The sequence below is a fragment of the Gossypium hirsutum genome, chromosome D05 (genome assembly GCF_007990345.1).
Source record: "Gossypium hirsutum isolate 1008001.06 chromosome D05, Gossypium_hirsutum_v2.1, whole genome shotgun sequence".
Classification (NCBI taxonomy): Eukaryota; Viridiplantae; Streptophyta; class Magnoliopsida; order Malvales; family Malvaceae; genus Gossypium; species Gossypium hirsutum.
The window spans coordinates 20,803,161-20,820,093 of NC_053441.1; the positions used below are offsets into that span (position 1 = coordinate 20,803,161).

At 37.2% G+C, this 16,933-nt stretch overlaps 2 protein-coding genes across 2 annotated transcripts; one reads left to right on the forward strand and one right to left on the reverse strand.

Annotated features, from left to right (window-relative positions):
• Positions 1-1,445: 1,445 nt before the first annotated feature.
• On the forward strand, positions 1,446-13,687 carry LOC107902590 (synaptonemal complex protein 1). Its single transcript, XM_041094276.1, has 19 exons — positions 1,446-1,785; positions 1,878-1,927; positions 2,152-2,359; positions 2,451-2,576; positions 2,718-2,816; positions 8,513-9,189; positions 9,278-9,526; positions 9,612-9,740; positions 9,821-9,889; positions 9,955-10,065; positions 10,272-10,379; positions 10,472-10,582; positions 10,653-10,739; positions 11,417-11,506; positions 11,637-11,744; positions 11,863-11,949; positions 12,102-12,164; positions 12,600-12,700; positions 13,156-13,687. The coding sequence occupies exons 1-18, from the start codon at positions 1,629-1,631 to the stop codon at positions 12,696-12,698; spliced, it is 2,628 nt and encodes an 875-aa protein (XP_040950210.1). The 5' UTR covers positions 1,446-1,628; the 3' UTR covers positions 12,699-12,700; positions 13,156-13,687.
• Positions 13,688-14,279: 592 nt separating this feature from the next.
• On the reverse strand, positions 14,280-15,064 carry LOC107903136 (uncharacterized). Its single transcript, XM_016829181.2, has 2 exons — positions 14,726-15,064; positions 14,280-14,648 (listed from the first exon to the last, which is right to left on the reverse strand). The coding sequence occupies exons 1-2, from the start codon at positions 15,047-15,049 to the stop codon at positions 14,433-14,435; spliced, it is 540 nt and encodes a 179-aa protein (XP_016684670.2). The 5' UTR covers positions 15,050-15,064; the 3' UTR covers positions 14,280-14,432.
• Positions 15,065-16,933: the final 1,869 nt, after the last annotated feature.

Genomic DNA, 16,933 nt, shown 5'->3' on the forward strand with positions numbered 1-16,933 from the left:
GGTAGGGAGACAAGGGCCTTTTTGTCTGAGTCTACAATTAAACTTGAAATTATTTAAGAGGTCGTCATTAACCAAAACATGGTAGGCAATTGTTGGGACACACTAAAAAATTATAGCAATCAATTTCTAGCTAAACCCCATTAGCTTAATAATAAATTTATGGAAGATCCAAATAATTTTATCAAAAGCTTTACGTATATCGATTTTCAAGAGTGATAGGGAGCTTTTTCCTTTAGTCTTCTGTCTAATGGTATGAATGATTTCCTTATCAAGTATCATGTTGTCAAATATTAATCTACCTAGGACTAAGGTGTTTTGGTATTGTGAAACCATGTTTGCCCTTAATAATTCAACCTATTGACAAGGACTTTGGAAATGATTTTTGTATGCCATATTACAAAGGCTAATAAACATATAGTCAATAGGTGTATTATGTGAACACTTCTACGGATTAAAGTGATAATAGTATTAGTGAATTCTTTTAGGAAGAAGTCTAGATCAAAGAAAGATAGTACAAAATGGGTTGTCATAGCTCCACAATATCCATAAATTTTGATAGAAGATGTTTGGTTTACCACCAATGCTTATGCCTTTAATGGATCAATTTGGAAGATTGCATCTTTTACTTCTTTTCTAAAGAATGAAGAATTTAGGATGTTTTTCGTCTCAATAGATAATAAAAATAAGTGAATTTTTGATAAATGACATTTCACTCACTTTAACTTTGCACAGAATAAATTTAAAGTAAATAAAAAAGATTCGTCTCATATATAAAAGATCACCTACCCAATTATTATGCAAGTATTGAATTTTCAAGATTCTATTCTATGCTCATCCTTTTTTAGTTACACTTTGAAAGAATTTAGTGTTTCGATCACTTGAGATATTCTGATTGAGTTTAAAATTTTGAACCTAGTGAATTTATTTTTTACTTTTTCATTTGTCTAAGGTGATATTTCTCTCGCATTCTAATTTCTTCAAAGTTTAATTGAATTAAATATTCATGAAAAAATATTAAATTTGTATTTCTTTAAATTTAAAAGACCTGATTGTTCCATTTTTACAAAGAAGAACTTGTAATTTTAAGCTTCCACATCAAAGGAAAATGGTAGTGATCTAGAAATGCAGACATAAATTTATTCAACATTCTAATTTACGTTTCCTTTTTCCTTTTTAGCTGTAGTTTAGCAAAATATTTCGATCAGGTTCTACTATGAAAAGAGAAAACCATGAAATGAAGTATTAGTCTTTTTTTAAATTTAAATTTATTTAAGTTTTATATTTATACCTAAATAAATACTTACTGATTTGATAGATACCCAGATAAACGTTTGTTAAATATAAGATTTCTTTGGGAAGAAAGTCAACTTTGAAAAGGAAGAAAAGCTTCTAATTCTGACTTTCTAAGTAGACGCTGCAAAATGTTAGGATAGGACCGAGCGCATGCAATTGGAACTCCCGCTAACTAACTTCCCTGCGTCCATATAAATACCATAGATCCTTCGCGCCTTATCCATTTTCGAATTTCTCTCAGTAAATACTCGGATTTTCAGAGGGAGAGCTGGTGAGAGCGATTGAAGCGAAATTTCCTGAGTTTCGTTGGCATATTTGATCTTCGATCTTTGAAGATGCAGAAACTCGGGTTTCCAAGCATAAAAAATTTGGATCATTTCAAATCCTTATCACGATCCGGCTCTGGAGCCGCGAAAACCTTCTCATTCTCTTCTCGCCCATCTTCCGATTCAGTTTCTCTGGGAAGTTTCGCCAGTTTGAAACTAACTGCAGGTTTTGATCGACAGATTTTTCTCTGATTATGTAACTTCTCAAATAATTCTAACAATTTTGATGATTCGTTCCGTGATTTTTTTTCCTTGTAGAGAAACTTGTTAAAGAGCAAGCTTCTGTGAAGACCGATCTCGAACTGGCGGTACTTTCTCTCAACTTCATGACTCTTATCCTTCCTCCTTGATCTTCATTCAGCTTTGTGAAAAACACGCAGATTCAAGAGTTGCTTTACTTTTTGATTGTTATTGTTCTTGCTTTTGCTAGTTCTTCAATCTATGAATCATATGGTTTGGTCTCACGAGATAATGAAGATCTGTTCATTTTCTTTTTTAATGGCTATTTTATAAATCGTTTCAACAACTGTAGAATTGTAAGCTGAAGAAATCGATGGAGCATATCCGTGTATTAGAGGAAAAGTTGCAAAATGCTTTCAACGAGAATGCTAAACTCAAAGTAAAGCAAAAAGAAGATGAGAAGCTCTGGAAAGGTCTGGAGTCCAAATTCTCTTCAACCAAGACTCTTTGTGATCAACTCACCGAAACCTTACATCATTTAGCCAGTCAGGTTCAGAATGGTAAGGGTTTTTACATATATGCAATGCAATATTCTCTGAAATTTCATATTTGTGATATATAATGGTTTATTCCCCCCCCCCCTTTAAATAGCTGAGAAAGATACAGAGTTTTTTGAAGTCAAAGTGTCTGAAAGTTCAAAAGCGATAGATTCACTAAATGAGCATATGGAGGGCCTTTCATTGAAGCTAAGTTCTGCTGAGGAAACTATCAGGAACCGTGAGTTACTTGTACTTTCTTCGCACAAAATCGTTCTTTTTAAGTTGTGATGATTGTTGAAGATTTTTTTCTTAATAAGAACAAGAGCAGCGCACATTTATCATTCTACAATGTGCTGGACATTTGGTATTTTCAATGCAGGTGGAAAGGAAATAGAAGAACTCAAATTTGAGAAAGAGGAAAATGATAGGCTTTACAAGGATGAACAGTGCAAAATAGCGAACCTCATTGAGGAAAAAGGTGAGCATACTGCTTAGCTTAGTTTGTACAGAGGCTTTCTCATATTCGTTTAATGACTACTAAGTGGTTGCATCAGTTGTTAGATGATTTCTCATGAATACATAGCCTGATGTGATTCTAGCTTAATGTTTTGGAAGATGTTTGAAGGTTCTGGATGAATATATAGCGTAACATGCCTCAGGTTTCATTCCAGCATTACACAAATAAACTACTTTAGTCAATCTAGGAACAAATTTTACCTAAAAAAATTAAGATAGGAAAAGGATAATAAGGGGTTATCTGTTGCGGAAAGGATCGATTCGAGAACTCCGATATGACTACAAGTAAATTGACCGGAACGAAAAATAAAGTGAACACAAGGATTTACGTGGTTCGGCTTTAATGCCTACGTCCACGGGCAGAGGCGAAAAGAAATTTCACTATAACAAGATGAAGATTACAAGTGTTTTACACTCAAGACACAACCCGAGAACCTCACAACTCTCAACCCCTATAGAAAACCCGAAAGCTAAAATCCTAGCTTTCAAAGAACAAGCTTTGCTCTCTCTTGGTTTGGGATGATGAATATGGCTAATGAACCTCTCTATTTATAAGAGAGTTCAAGGACATAATTGTCCAAAACTTTGGCAAAGATTTGTGGTTGAAAATGGACACCAACAACCATCCACTAATCCACTACCACCAACAACCCACTACCAACAACAACAATCCACTACCAATTTTAAGCCATTTCTTAACAAATCTCCACCTTGGCTTGAAATTTACCAAGCTGAACATCATAGTGAATTCCTCGAACTGGATCACCTCTTCCAAACGCCTCTCTGGCGCTAATCAATCCCGAATACCTATCAAGTCCAAGCAATGCTTGAACTTATATGCAGGGATCACCTTAGTTAACATATCTGCAGGATTCTTCTCGGTAGCAACCTTGCTGATAACAATGTCACCTTGCGTAACATGTTCCCGAACAAAATGATATCTGACATCAATGTGTTTGGTCCGTTCATGAAACATCTGATTTTTAGTCAGATGTATGGCACTCTGGCTATCGCAAAATACAACAGTGAAATCCTGTTGTAAACCCAAACTGCTTACTAGACCTTTCATCCACAATGCTTCTTTCACTGCTTCTGCTAACGCCATATATTCCGCCTCAGTCGTAGATAAGGCTACGGTAGACTGTAACACAGCTTTCCAACTAATGGCTCCTCCAGAATAAGTGAAAACATAACCCGTCAGAGATCTTCTTTTGTCCAGATCTCCAGCATAATCAGAGTCCACATAGCCCGTGACACTGCTAGTGCAGTCACTCTGATCATATACCAAGCATAAATCTGCAGAACCTCTCAAGTACCTGAGAATCCATTTCACGGCCTGCCAGTGTTCCTTGCCAGGACAACTCATGTATCTGCTGACCACACTAACTGCATGTGAAATGTCTGGACGAGTGCAAACCATTGCATACATCACGCTTCCAACTGCACTCGAGTATGGAATGTGAGACATTTGCTGCTTTTCTTCATCAGATTGTGGTGACAACTCTGCAGAGAGTTTGAAATGTGGTGCCAACGGAGTACTCACAGTTTTCGCTTTATCCATGCCGAAGCGTTGAAGAACCTTTTCAATGTAGTTCTTCTGCGACACACGAAGCTTGCCCGCCTTGCGATCTCTGTGAATATCCATGCCCAAAATTTTCTTGGCAGCACCCAGATCCTTCATCTCGAACTCACCACTCAACTGCGACTTTAACTTGTTGATTTCCGACATGTTTTTGGAAGCAATTAACATGTCATCAACATACAGCAACAAATAAATGTGCGAACCATCTGAGAGCTTCCGATGATAGACACAAGCATCATAGTCACATCTTGTGTAACCATGCTGAATCATGAAGCTATCAAACCGCTTGTACCACTGCCTTGGGGATTGTTTCAATCCATATAAAGACTTCTTTAATAGACAGACATGGTCTTCTTTACCAGGAACTGTAAAACCCTCTGGTTGACGCATGTAGATTGTTTCCTCGAGCTCACCATGCAAGAACGCCGTTTTTACGTCAAGCTGCTCAAGTTCTAGATCAGACTTGGCCACCATGGCAAGTAATACACGAATGGAAGAATGCTTTACGACTGGGGAGAAAACTTCATTGTAGTCAATCCCCTCTTTCTGAGTGAAGCCTTTAGCAACCAATCGTGCCTTGAATCTAGTTGCTTCAACCCCTAGGATGCCTTCCTTTTTCTTGAAGACCCATTTGCAACCAACTATCTTCTGGTTACTTGGCGGCTTAACCAACTCCCAAGTATGGTTCTTGTGAAGAGATTCTATCTCCTCACTCATAGCAATTGCCCACTGTGCCGACTCATCACACGTGACAGCCTCATTATAACTGGAAGGTTCTATACCAATGGACTCCGCCACACTGAGCGCGAAAGACACCAGATTAGCGTAACGCGGATTTGGTTTGATTTGTCTCTTCGTTCTTCCAGTGGCAATGCTATATGGTTTTTCTTGAGGTGACTCATCTTCATCGGAATCTTGCACCTCAACTTGATCATCCTGGACTGAAGTACCTTCCGTAGGAATTGGAGCGTCCACCTGACACTCCACCTGCTTATCAACACCGTGATCTCCCATTCTATCTGACTCCTCCTTTTCCCGGGAATTTGTGGTGGATCGAAGCATGGATGACTCATCAAAAGTCACATATCTGCTGATGATGAACTTGGACGAAACCGGATCAGGACACCACAACCTGTATCCTTTCACCCCTTGGCCGTATCCAAGAAATATGCATTTCTTCGCCCTCGGTTTGAGTTTTCCCTCATTTACATGAGCATACGCAGGGCAGCCAAACACTCTTAAACCAGAGTAATCAGCAGGAGAACCAGACCATACTTCCTCAGGAGTCTTCAGCTCAATAGCTGTTGACGGAGATCTGTTAACCAAATAACAAGCAGTATTAACAGCTTCAGCCCAAAATTCTTCACCGAGCCCAGCATTTGATCGCATGCAACGAGCTCGCTCCAAGAGAGTTCTATTCATGCGTTCTGCAACTCCATTTTGTTGTGGTGTTCGACGAACAGTGCGGTGTCTCACTATTCCTTCATTTTTGCAGAACTCATTGAATTCACCTGAGCAAAACTCCAAGCCATTATCCGTCCGGAATCGCTTGATCTTCTTTCCTGTTTGATTTTCGATCAAAGCTTTAAATTGCTTGAAGTTGATGAGAACCTCATACTTGCTCTTCAGAAAATACACCCAAACCTTTCTCGAGTAATCATCGATAAAGGTAAGCAGATATCTGTAACCACCTTTAGAAATTGTCGGAGAAGGCCCCCAAAGGTCAGAATGGAAGTAATCCACTGTGCCTTTTGTCTTGTGAATCCCAGTGCTGAACTTTACCCAAGTCTGCTTACCGAAGACGCAGTGCTCACAGAAATTCAACTTTCCTGTACACTGCCCAGACAATAATCCTCGTTTGCTTAGCACCGATAAGCCTCTCTCGCTCATATGCCCGAGCCGCATATGCCATAACTTCGTGGTGTCAGAATCTAGATCATCTGATGATGACACTCCCGCAACACCTGTAACCGAGGAACCATCGAGGAAGTAAAGGCCCCGCTCCAAATTACCACGTATCACAGTCAAAGCACCCGAGAATACCTTGAGAACTCCACCTTCAGCAGAGTACCGAAAGCCTTTCTTGTCCAACGTACTCAAAGAGATCAAATTTTTCTTCATTTCTGGAATGTGCCGAACATCAGTTAGAGTTCTAACAATACCGTCAAACATCTTTATACGAACTGTGCCAATCCCCATGACTTGACATGCGTGGTCATTTCCCATTAGTACTGAACCAGAATGCTTCTCGTATGTTGAGAATGCATCTTTCGAAGTACTTATATGAAATGTAGCTCCCGTATCAAGAATCCATCTCCCACCAGCGTAAGAGTCGGATACTGCAAGAACGATCTCGGCATCACTTGAAGAATCTGCATCAGCTACATTCGCACGATCATTTTGTTGCTCCTGTGATTCTGATTTCTCCTTCCTTTTCGGACAATCTACCTTCATGTGCCCGTACTTCTTACAGTAGTAGCACTGTATTCTCTTCTTGGACTGCGATCTAGGATGGCTTTTACTTGAACTTCCACCCTTTGCCTTGGATCTTCCTCGAGCAACCAAGCCTTCGCCTTCATTGTTTTCGACCACCTTACCAGTGATTTTCTTCCTCAACTCACTGGAACTTAAGGCATTTTTCACCTCCTCTAGAGTCAGGTCATCACGACCGTACATCATTGTATCAACAAAATTCTCATACGAGGGAGGCAAAGAACACAAAACAATTATTGCTTGGTCCTCATCATCGATTTTGTTATCGATATTATTCAAATCCATGATAATGGAATTGAATTTATCCAGGTGCTGGGAAACAGGTGTACCTTCCTCCATCTTCAGGGCATAGAGTCTTTGCTTGAGGTAGAGCCGGTTCGTCAATGACTTCGTCATGTACTTGCTCTCTAACCGGAGCCACAAACCGGACGCGGTTTTCTCATCCGCTACTTCTCGTAGCACTTCATCTCCTAGACATAGCAGAATAGCACTATGTGCTCTTTCTAGCATGTCATCCTTTTGCTCTTCCGAAAGCGTGCTTGGTAATTTATCTTTACCAGACAATGCTTTTAGCAATCCTTGTTGAACCAGCACTGCCCGCATCTTGATGCGCCATAAACTGAAACTATTTTTCCCGGTAAATTTCTCGACATCATACTTAGTCGATGAAACACTTGTAGCCATAATTTGGAACCTTTGAATGAATGATAATATTTTCTTCCTGATGTGAAAGATCAGACAAAGCTGCAGTCACAGGGCAATTCAGAAAATATTATCACTCCTTCAACTACGCTCTGATACCAATTTGTTGCGGAAAGGATCGATTCGAGAACTCCGATATGACTACAAGTAAATTGACCGGAACGAAAAATAAAGTGAACACAAGGATTTACGTGGTTCGGCTTTAATGCCTACGTCCACGGGCAGAGGCGAAAAGAAATTTCACTATAACAAGATGAAGATTACAAGTGTTTTACACTCAAGACACAACCCGAGAACCTCACAACTCTCAACCCCTATAGAAAACCCGAAAGCTAAAATCCTAGCTTTCAAAGAACAAGCTTTGCTCTCTCTTGGTTTGGGATGATGAATATGGCTAATGAACCTCTCTATTTATAAGAGAGTTCAAGGACATAATTGTCCAAAACTTTGGCAAAGATTTGTGGTTGAAAATGGACACCAACAACCATCCACTAATCCACTACCACCAACAACCCACTACCAACAACAACAATCCACTACCAATTTTAAGCCATTTCTTAACATTATCTTATTTTAAAATTGATAATCATGCTGTAATTATCATTCGGTAAGATGCAATACTTATTATATCAGTATTTCTAATGATCCAGATTCATGGCAAGATAGCAAAATCATTGAATAAGTTTTTTACCAATTTGACTTTAGGATTCTTGGCTTTCAGTATTCCCTTATTTAGAAAAAAGAAGGCTTTTCTATTTTAAGCCAGTTAAATTGACTTTAGGATGCTTGGTTGATTTTGAGGTGTAACAGTGTAATTTTTAGCCATGAAAACCGTAGTGTTTGCTTCATAAAAGCACACTTCTGGAATCTTTTTCATGCAGATGCTCTTATAAAGAAATTTGAAGCAACCATAGCAGCAAATAAGCTGGCTGCAGAGAGTTTGAACTCTAAAATGGGAGAAGTTCAGCTTGAGTTACGATCAAAAGACGACGAGATAAAATGTTTGCTAACCACTCAGGAGAATTTGGAGAAAGAGAACAGTAATCTTCTGCTGGGCAATAATGAATATGCTAAAAAGCTATCAATATCGCTCCAGGAGATAAAACATCTTGAAGGTTTTGTCTCTGTGTTGGCTGCACAATTGGTCGAGCTGGATAAACAAAATCTGACTTTTACAGACAAGTTTGATGAACTAAATTCTCTCTACGACACTTGCTTTAAGTTAGTTCAACAGGAGAAAGACCTTGCTGCTGAGCATGCTCAAAAGAAGTATGAGCAACTCCATGATAAATTCTTGTGCATAACATCAGAAAGGGATGCACTAGAATTGGTTAACCAGAAGTTAAACAGTAAGATCATTGAACTTCAGAAAGCCCAAGAGTCTGTTATGGCACAGCTTTCAGAAGAATGCCATTTAGCTGAGAGGAGAATCCAGAAGTTGGAGTCCGAAGCAGAAAATCTGGTCTCAAAGAAGATTGAAACAGAAAATTTGGTTTCAAAACTGGAGGAGAAGATTGATACACTGTCTGAAAGTTCAAGATCATCTGAGAATAAAATGGTTTGAATATAAATTCAAATTCAAATTCAAATTTTATCTATTTGAGCTAGTCTTATTGCTAACATAAGCCTATTTGCTTGTCCTACAGCAAGATCTACTGCTGAAAATTTCAGCTCTGGAAATGGAGAATAAAGATAATACAGAGAAAATGCAAGCAGAGATACGGGGTAAAAAAGAAGAAATTGATATTTTGGAAAAGGAGAGGGAGAAACATGAGGCACAGGTAAATTCTTTGGAGAAACATGTTGGTCAACTGCAGGTAATGGTGGAGGAAAAAGAACAGCTTATCCTGCAATATAAAGAAAGAGAAAAAAAGCTAGAAGTTCAAATTTCAGAGGTTTGGGAGACAGTTATAGAATATGTAAATTTCGAACTCCCATGCAGGATCTGAAATAAATATAAGATTCTTTATGTTTCTGCAGAATCAGGCAATTCTGGCAACTGCTGAAAGTAAACTCGTGGAAGCCAGGAAGCAATATGATGTGATGCTAGAGAGTAAGCAGATAGAGTTATCTAGACATTTGAAAGAGATATCTCAGAGAAATGATCAGGTATCATTTTCTTTTCCCTTCAATGTGATATGAATCCTTGAAGATGTCAATTGGATTAATACTCAGAGGAGTTTGTTCAGGCTATTAATGACATACGGAGGAAGTACGACATGGAGAAACAGGAGATTGTTAAACTGGAAAAAGAGAAGGTTAGCTTATGGTTGTGTGTTGCAATATGCAGAAAACAGTGGTTCTCACTTACTTAATCTTTCAGGTTGATAAAGTTGTTGGAGAAATGGAACAGAAATGTGACCAGAAGGTTGCAGAGTGCAGAGAAGAATTAAGGCAGCAGCTGTTGTGCATTCAAGAGGAAAATGCTACTTTAGTATGGCACTGGAAACTAGTGCAAACTTAAGATCATGTTGTTTGTTCTCTCTTTATGCACATATAGGAGCTTTGCTGTTTCTACTTACTGGTTTTGTGGTGTAATGTACTGATTAACCTTGGATGTCATATTATAAATCTAAAATACATTGCCCCTCATCTATGACAGTGCAGGCTATAAATTCTAATGTCATTCTTGTCTTGTAGGTCACTTGTCTTCAGCAGGAGAATGATAGAAAGGAACAAATTCTCAAAGCTGACCATCATGAGGAGCTAAAACGTGCCCAACTTCAGGCAGAAGATGAACTGAGAAAGGTATTTTCACTGTTAAGTTTTAAGTTTGAAATATTCATATTAGCATCAATTATTATTATTTTTAATTTGGTAATAGTTTAAGAATTTTCTAGAAAACAACATCTCTTAGGAATGAACATGAAGTTCAGATGAAAGCATTGAGGTATCAATTTGAAGATGAGTGCAAAAAGCTTCAGGAGGAGTTAAATCTCCAGAAGTCCAAAGTATGTATTTGCTTCCCCTTTTATATTAACTGGAATTATATGTGCACTGATTTATGTTAATATGTTGTAGGAAGACAGGCAGAGAGCTCTATTACAACTGCAGTGGAAAGTGATGAGTGACAAACCAAAAGAAGAACAAGAAGTGAACTCGAGAAGGGTTGGTTTGTTTCTTTGACATATTGCTCATTCTCTCTCTCTCTCTCTCTCTCTCTCATCCTGTGCATGCAAAGAACAGGACACACCATTAACTGTCACATTAGCCGTAACTTTCATGTTGCCCAAATGTGCAGTACTGGAACCTCATTGTTCAAGGCGTTATAGCTAGGCTATGCAATTATCACTTGTACCAAAATACTTCAGTGAATAATGTCTGTCTTATGAAGACAGTTCCTAAGTTTTGGCATTGACTGGATTTAGATTCATTATGCATTGAGCATTATTGGAACTGCTGTTGTGCATGATTGACTGAATCTATGCTTTTGGAAAGGGAAGCAAAGGTGGATGAAGAGTAATGAATACTAGTAGAGTAGAAGGGCATGTATGTCACCAAATACCACTGTGGCACTGAAGACCATAGCTTAGAGTTTATGCTGAGATATTTTACTTCTAACAGACAACACCTCCTAAAAGACACAGGAAAACATTCATAGTTGGCAGACATAGATATTCTACTTTTTTGTTATAAGTTAATTGGAGTCAGAAATCTTACCTTGTATGATTTGCCTTGGAGTAGGAATCAGATGTGGAATATTTTGATAGGCATTATTAAAATGTAATTACATGTGGCATTCAACACATTATTTAAAATGCCATCAGTTTGATGTATCCTTGCAGGATTATTCCATTTCTTCAGTCAAGAAGAAGGATTCTGGTTTTGAGAAAAGAACTCAACATGCTCTGGTAAGGCCAGAGGAAGAAGAGAAGGTAACAAAAAGCTATAAATAATTTTGAATCTTGACTTCTAATCATATGAGTCACTGTGATTGCTTTCTATATTGTCTACTCAAATCACATAATATACAAGGCGCCTTAAACGTCTTTATATTGTTTACAGGAATCACCATTCCCAGGTGTAACACAAACACCAGTGTCAAAATTGTTGAAGAAAGTAGAAAATACCAACACAGGAAGTGTAAGAAGCATTCCTAAGCATCATAAGAAGGTGAGATACGTTTGTTTTCTTTCCCCTTTTCCATTTGCAGTTAGGTTGGGAAGAAAAGGATGAGATGGACATTCATCATTGATATATATTTGCTTAATCTTACATTATGGCATGACAGGTAACTCACCATGAATATGAAGTTGAAACTTCCAATGGAAGAACAATTACAAAACGAAGAAAAACAAGAAGTACAGTCTTGTTTGAGGTTTGTAACTAACACCATATTGAATCCATGAAAAGTTTACATCCTTGGTAGAAAACCCAAATGTGATATATGTTGATCAATAGTGTTGTACATTTGCACGTATGCACACATGCATGATCCATGCTGAACTTCCTTGTCTGATGTTACATCAGGATCCAAGGAAACATAAGAAGGTCCGGACACCAAAAGCTAATGCCCCTGCAAGTTTTGTCAAGGTACTCAGAAGCTAAAGATGGTTCCTAGATCATAGTCACATCTATACTCATATCATATGTCAAAATCATGAAGCTTGACAGCTTGAAAATGCAATTTATACTTGGCAGAAGAAAAAGGAAAATACAAAACTAGCTAAACCATGAGGGGATCAACAGTTAAAATTCTTTAATACATTCTAGTGGACGTGGTTAGAAATAGTAGAGGAAAGTGGAAACAAATTCCAGTATATTATTGAAAGAGTATGAGCGGCACTAACGAAATAATTCCTTCCTTAAAAACAAGGAACAAGGGACTGACTTCAGAGAAATAGTAACAAAAATAGATTAGACTAACTGTTTAATGACCCGTTTTATCAGCATATGTTTGACTGTTTAAATCAGTGTTTTCCCTTTCCAATATTAGAGAAACATCATTGATATATATTCATCATCCAGGGAACCAAGGGATGTCAACCAAATGCTTCAAATATCGGTGATTTGTTTTCAGAAGGTTCTCTAAATCCTTACGCTGATGACCCGTATGCATTTGATTAAAGGTACTGTCATTTATCTATTCTAGGAATGAACTTCTAAACAAGATTCTTCTGTTTTTTTGTTTTTTTCCCTCTATTTTCTTTGGAATAGCAGAAACTAGCTACCTTTGGTCTCCATTAAGCAATTGAATTGGTGGAATATTGGACTTGAAAATTGTTTTCATAAGATTTATGATCTCACTCAACCATACCACCCAAAGTTGTCCAAGTGAAGTGACTTTTGGTTCTCAATCATTCTGCCTCAGAAGCGAATAATTTAAAGTTCGACATAGCAGGCTTGATTGTTTGGGTGGTTTGTCCTTTTGAGCTTGTTTAGTGTCAAATTATTCGAAAGGGATGAATTCTAAACTATCACAAGATACTCTAAAGCAGAGAGCATCTTTTCAGTTTTCTACCAAACTGTGGTTTTATCTAAGATATGACTGTAAATTTATCTTGCCATTGATGCTTCTTTGCAGGATAGATGTATCTGATGTTGATACCTGAAACCAGCGTTGTCTTTTTCCCATTTCAAAAGAGCTTTTTCACTTGGTTCACTGGGTGGGCAGTGGAGATGAATTGAACCATTCTTTTCTGCTTGCAAAAGGCATGTGATATGGTCTGATTTTGTAAATTCCCATTGAGACAGTTTATCTGCTTCAATCCCGCATGTAAACAACATTAGATAAAGGACTTATTAGGCTGTTTGGAAAAGGAACATACTTGGAACTTTTGTCCAGTGTGATCAAAGTCGTGATCAAATCAGGTGATGGGCTGATAGCTACATGGTTTTTAGCATATATGGAGCTTGCTCACTCTGAAGGAACGATTAAATTCTCCCTTTTTGTTGTTTCTGCCTGGAAATACAAATTTGTAATGTCCTGATTCATTTGATTGGGAGTACGGGTTTAAAAAGTTAAGCAGGGACAAGATTGAAAAGCCTAAGGCTAGGAGTGTCAAACTGGTGGGTAGTATAGGTGGCTCATGGTTACTTGTCATTTAAGATCCCTTTGAGGTACCTATTGCTAAAATTTACTCTAATTAAAAGAAAAAAGTCAAGAAATGGAAGTTTTTCAAAATCATCTTCAACAACCCCCTCTCATTTTTATATTTCGACTCATTCTGTATGGATATGAAGTCTTAACTCCCCTGCTGCATTCATGCCGTTTATCTGGCTTATTTTGCCTCTTAATCTACTAACCCAGTTAGGCAAGCAAAACCCATGTTATATGGACTTAGCATTTTCTCTAAAGTTCTCATGTTCAATGCACATTTGGATATAAATAAGCAGATATGATTTTTCGAGTGTATGAAAAAACTAAAAAATTAAGCATAATTGTGTCCAACATATAAACATATCCAAGAAGGCAATTTTCAGACTTCCCATGAATTCTTTGTAAATTGATTTAGTATTATGCAATTTCTGCAAGCAACAGAACTTTATAAATGGCCTTTCTTCTTTGTTTTGTTTGTGTTGGCAAGAGAGTGGCTTCAACTTCGGCTTGCTGGTCATTTCTTCCTCCTCCTAGGAATAATCAAGCAGAAACTAGTATTGCTATGCATTGTTCTTTGTTGTCGTTGCCCTTATTATATCAATGAACTTGAAGAAGAAACTGGAAATTTATTGTAGCATAAAACTGAACAACAGATTAATAGTGATTAATTTGTTTGGCAAATTGATCTCACGCAAACAACTGAAATTTCTCATTACTGTTCATAACATTGATCTCCAAAATGACTGAAAAATATTTGAAAGCTAGGTTGCTGAGTAACAGAAGAAAGATTCATCACCAAAGATAAAGAAATCAAGTGCTAGCTTCATAAAGAAACTGGAAATCAACATAACCAAGATGACTTGAAGAATCAGATCCACCATTCCACAGAATTTGATTTTCTTCATCTTCAATCGCTCCTTTACCAACTCCACCCTCAGGCTTTCAATCTCTCTCCTCATCTTTTCCTTTACCTGCGTCTAGTGAGGAAAATGGAAGGAAAACTGAAGGGAATTTGAACAGTGTTAAACATCAAATTCGAACAAGAAGCACGAACCTTAAATTTGTCGTTGTTTGCTGCTTCGAAGACGCGATTCACTGATGATTTCAGTGAAGAAAGCAGAAGCGCAGCTTTGGCGCGGCGAACTGCGATCTGCAATTTTCGATCCTTGTCTCTTCCTTCCACTTCAGTTCCTTCCATTCCCTCTCGTTCTATCTGTAGAAAACGGAAAGCTGCTTTTGAAATTTGAACTCCGATCTTTAAATAGTCCCTCAAAAGCGATAGCAAACCAAATCCAAATGTATGAAATTTGTTTTTCCAGCAGCTTAGATAGTTCCTTGGTGACCCGTTAGGCCCGCAGACTAGCTCAGCCCATCTCATTTCTAGAGTTTTGAATAAATTATGCGTTTATTTTATTTTATTTTATTTGTTTTTCACATAACAAATTTGATGTTAGTATTATACAATAAAGATATGAGGTCAAATGATACTTGCAAAAAAATGTTGAATACGAAACGTGAAAGAGACAATTATAATATGCATCAAAGTTATTATATTATTGATGAACACTGAATTGATAAAACAAAATATAAATGTTTATATTTATAGGCTTACAAATAAACTACCTTAACACAAAAATAGCTAACAATTTATTTAATTAAACTGAAAATCTGGAACTAACAAAGATTCTACCGAGATACTTGTTCAACTAAACAACCCACTACTTTGAATTAGTCCTTAACAAAAAAATAATAATAATAGAGCTAAAATGTTGATATAAAATCAAATTCTTCGAAATATCAAATTCAATATTGAAATATCTTAACTTGGTACTTTGACATTTGAACCCTAGTAGGTCGAGTATAATTCATCAAACTCTTTCATTTTAAAAAATAGAAAAATGATAAAATCTCACTTGTGAAGTGCATCAATCAAGTCTCCCTTGGTGAAGAGATGAGCGGGTTTTTTACCTAATTAGGATAGAAAAAAAAATTACTAAAATAGTATGTCAGAAAAAAAATTACCAAAATGGGTTACTTTTTCATTGGAGCCTATTTCGTAGGCGCCAATGAATAAAATAATAATAAATTTTTTTAATAAAATATAAATTATACTTTTCCGGGTTAGTATATAACCCGTATAATACATAGGATTGGAGCCTATTTGGAAGGCTCCAATGGTGGTGCCATATTAGAAGGCGCCAATGCTGTGATTTTTCTCTATAAATACCCCCAACACAGACATAAATTTGACTACAAAAACGAAAGAAAGAAGAATGAAGGAAGCAAAAGAAAAGAAGGAAGGAAAAGAAGAAAAAAGTAGGTATTTTGGTTTTTTTTAAAATAGAATGTAGAGTTTTGTTAGTAATTTTATTATTCGAAAGTTATTTTGCCATGTTATTAATTTTGTTAGTTTCTGAATGAAAAATTTTGCATTAAAATTTTTATGTATTTTGTTTACATTTTGAAACTGTTTTAAGAAATTTGAAATTATTTTTTACAGATCTAGTATTGAAAATGGAGAATCAGTTTTTTGTATGCGTTTATTTCGATGGAGAAATATTAACAACAACTGTGGGATGTATATTTGAATGTCGCAAACAAGTAGCAATGAGATTTGATAGAAATATCTTGTTTGATGATATGAAGGAAAAAATTAGTGAAAAAATTTATAGACGTTGTGGGAGAAGGATATCAAAAGTTTTCTACAAGTTTCCAGTATCAACAGATCCAATAAAATTTACCGAAATGGAACTTGTAGACGATGAAGACGTGGAAACAATGGTCGCTCTTTATTGTGGGACTTCGAGTAACAAAAATGCACCGATTCAGTTATTTGTTGAGTTAGCCAGTGTGGAGGCAACTGAAGATCCCACTCCATTAGGTGAAGAAAATGGAGTTGAAGCGCCGTGTATGGTGGTTCTGGTATCGTATGTTGATAGTCAATCACCTATACATGGGATAAATATTGATCTTAATGCTGCAGCCGAGACTGATGTGGTTGGTGATGATGTATACTATAGTAGTGATCCTGTTGATTACGAAGTGGATAGTGAGAGTGATCCCGACGCAGACGAGGTCCCGGATGATATTGACGACGAAGGGGTGAATGAGGATGGAAATGTTAATGCGTCTTCAGTCAGAAACCAGATTCGTCGTATTGTGATACACAATAATCCTGGGGCACACATGTCTCGGATAGACCCCGATGCGGCACGGGCAGCTGAGTTTCCGGAGTACCCTGAAATACCACATGGTTACCGAA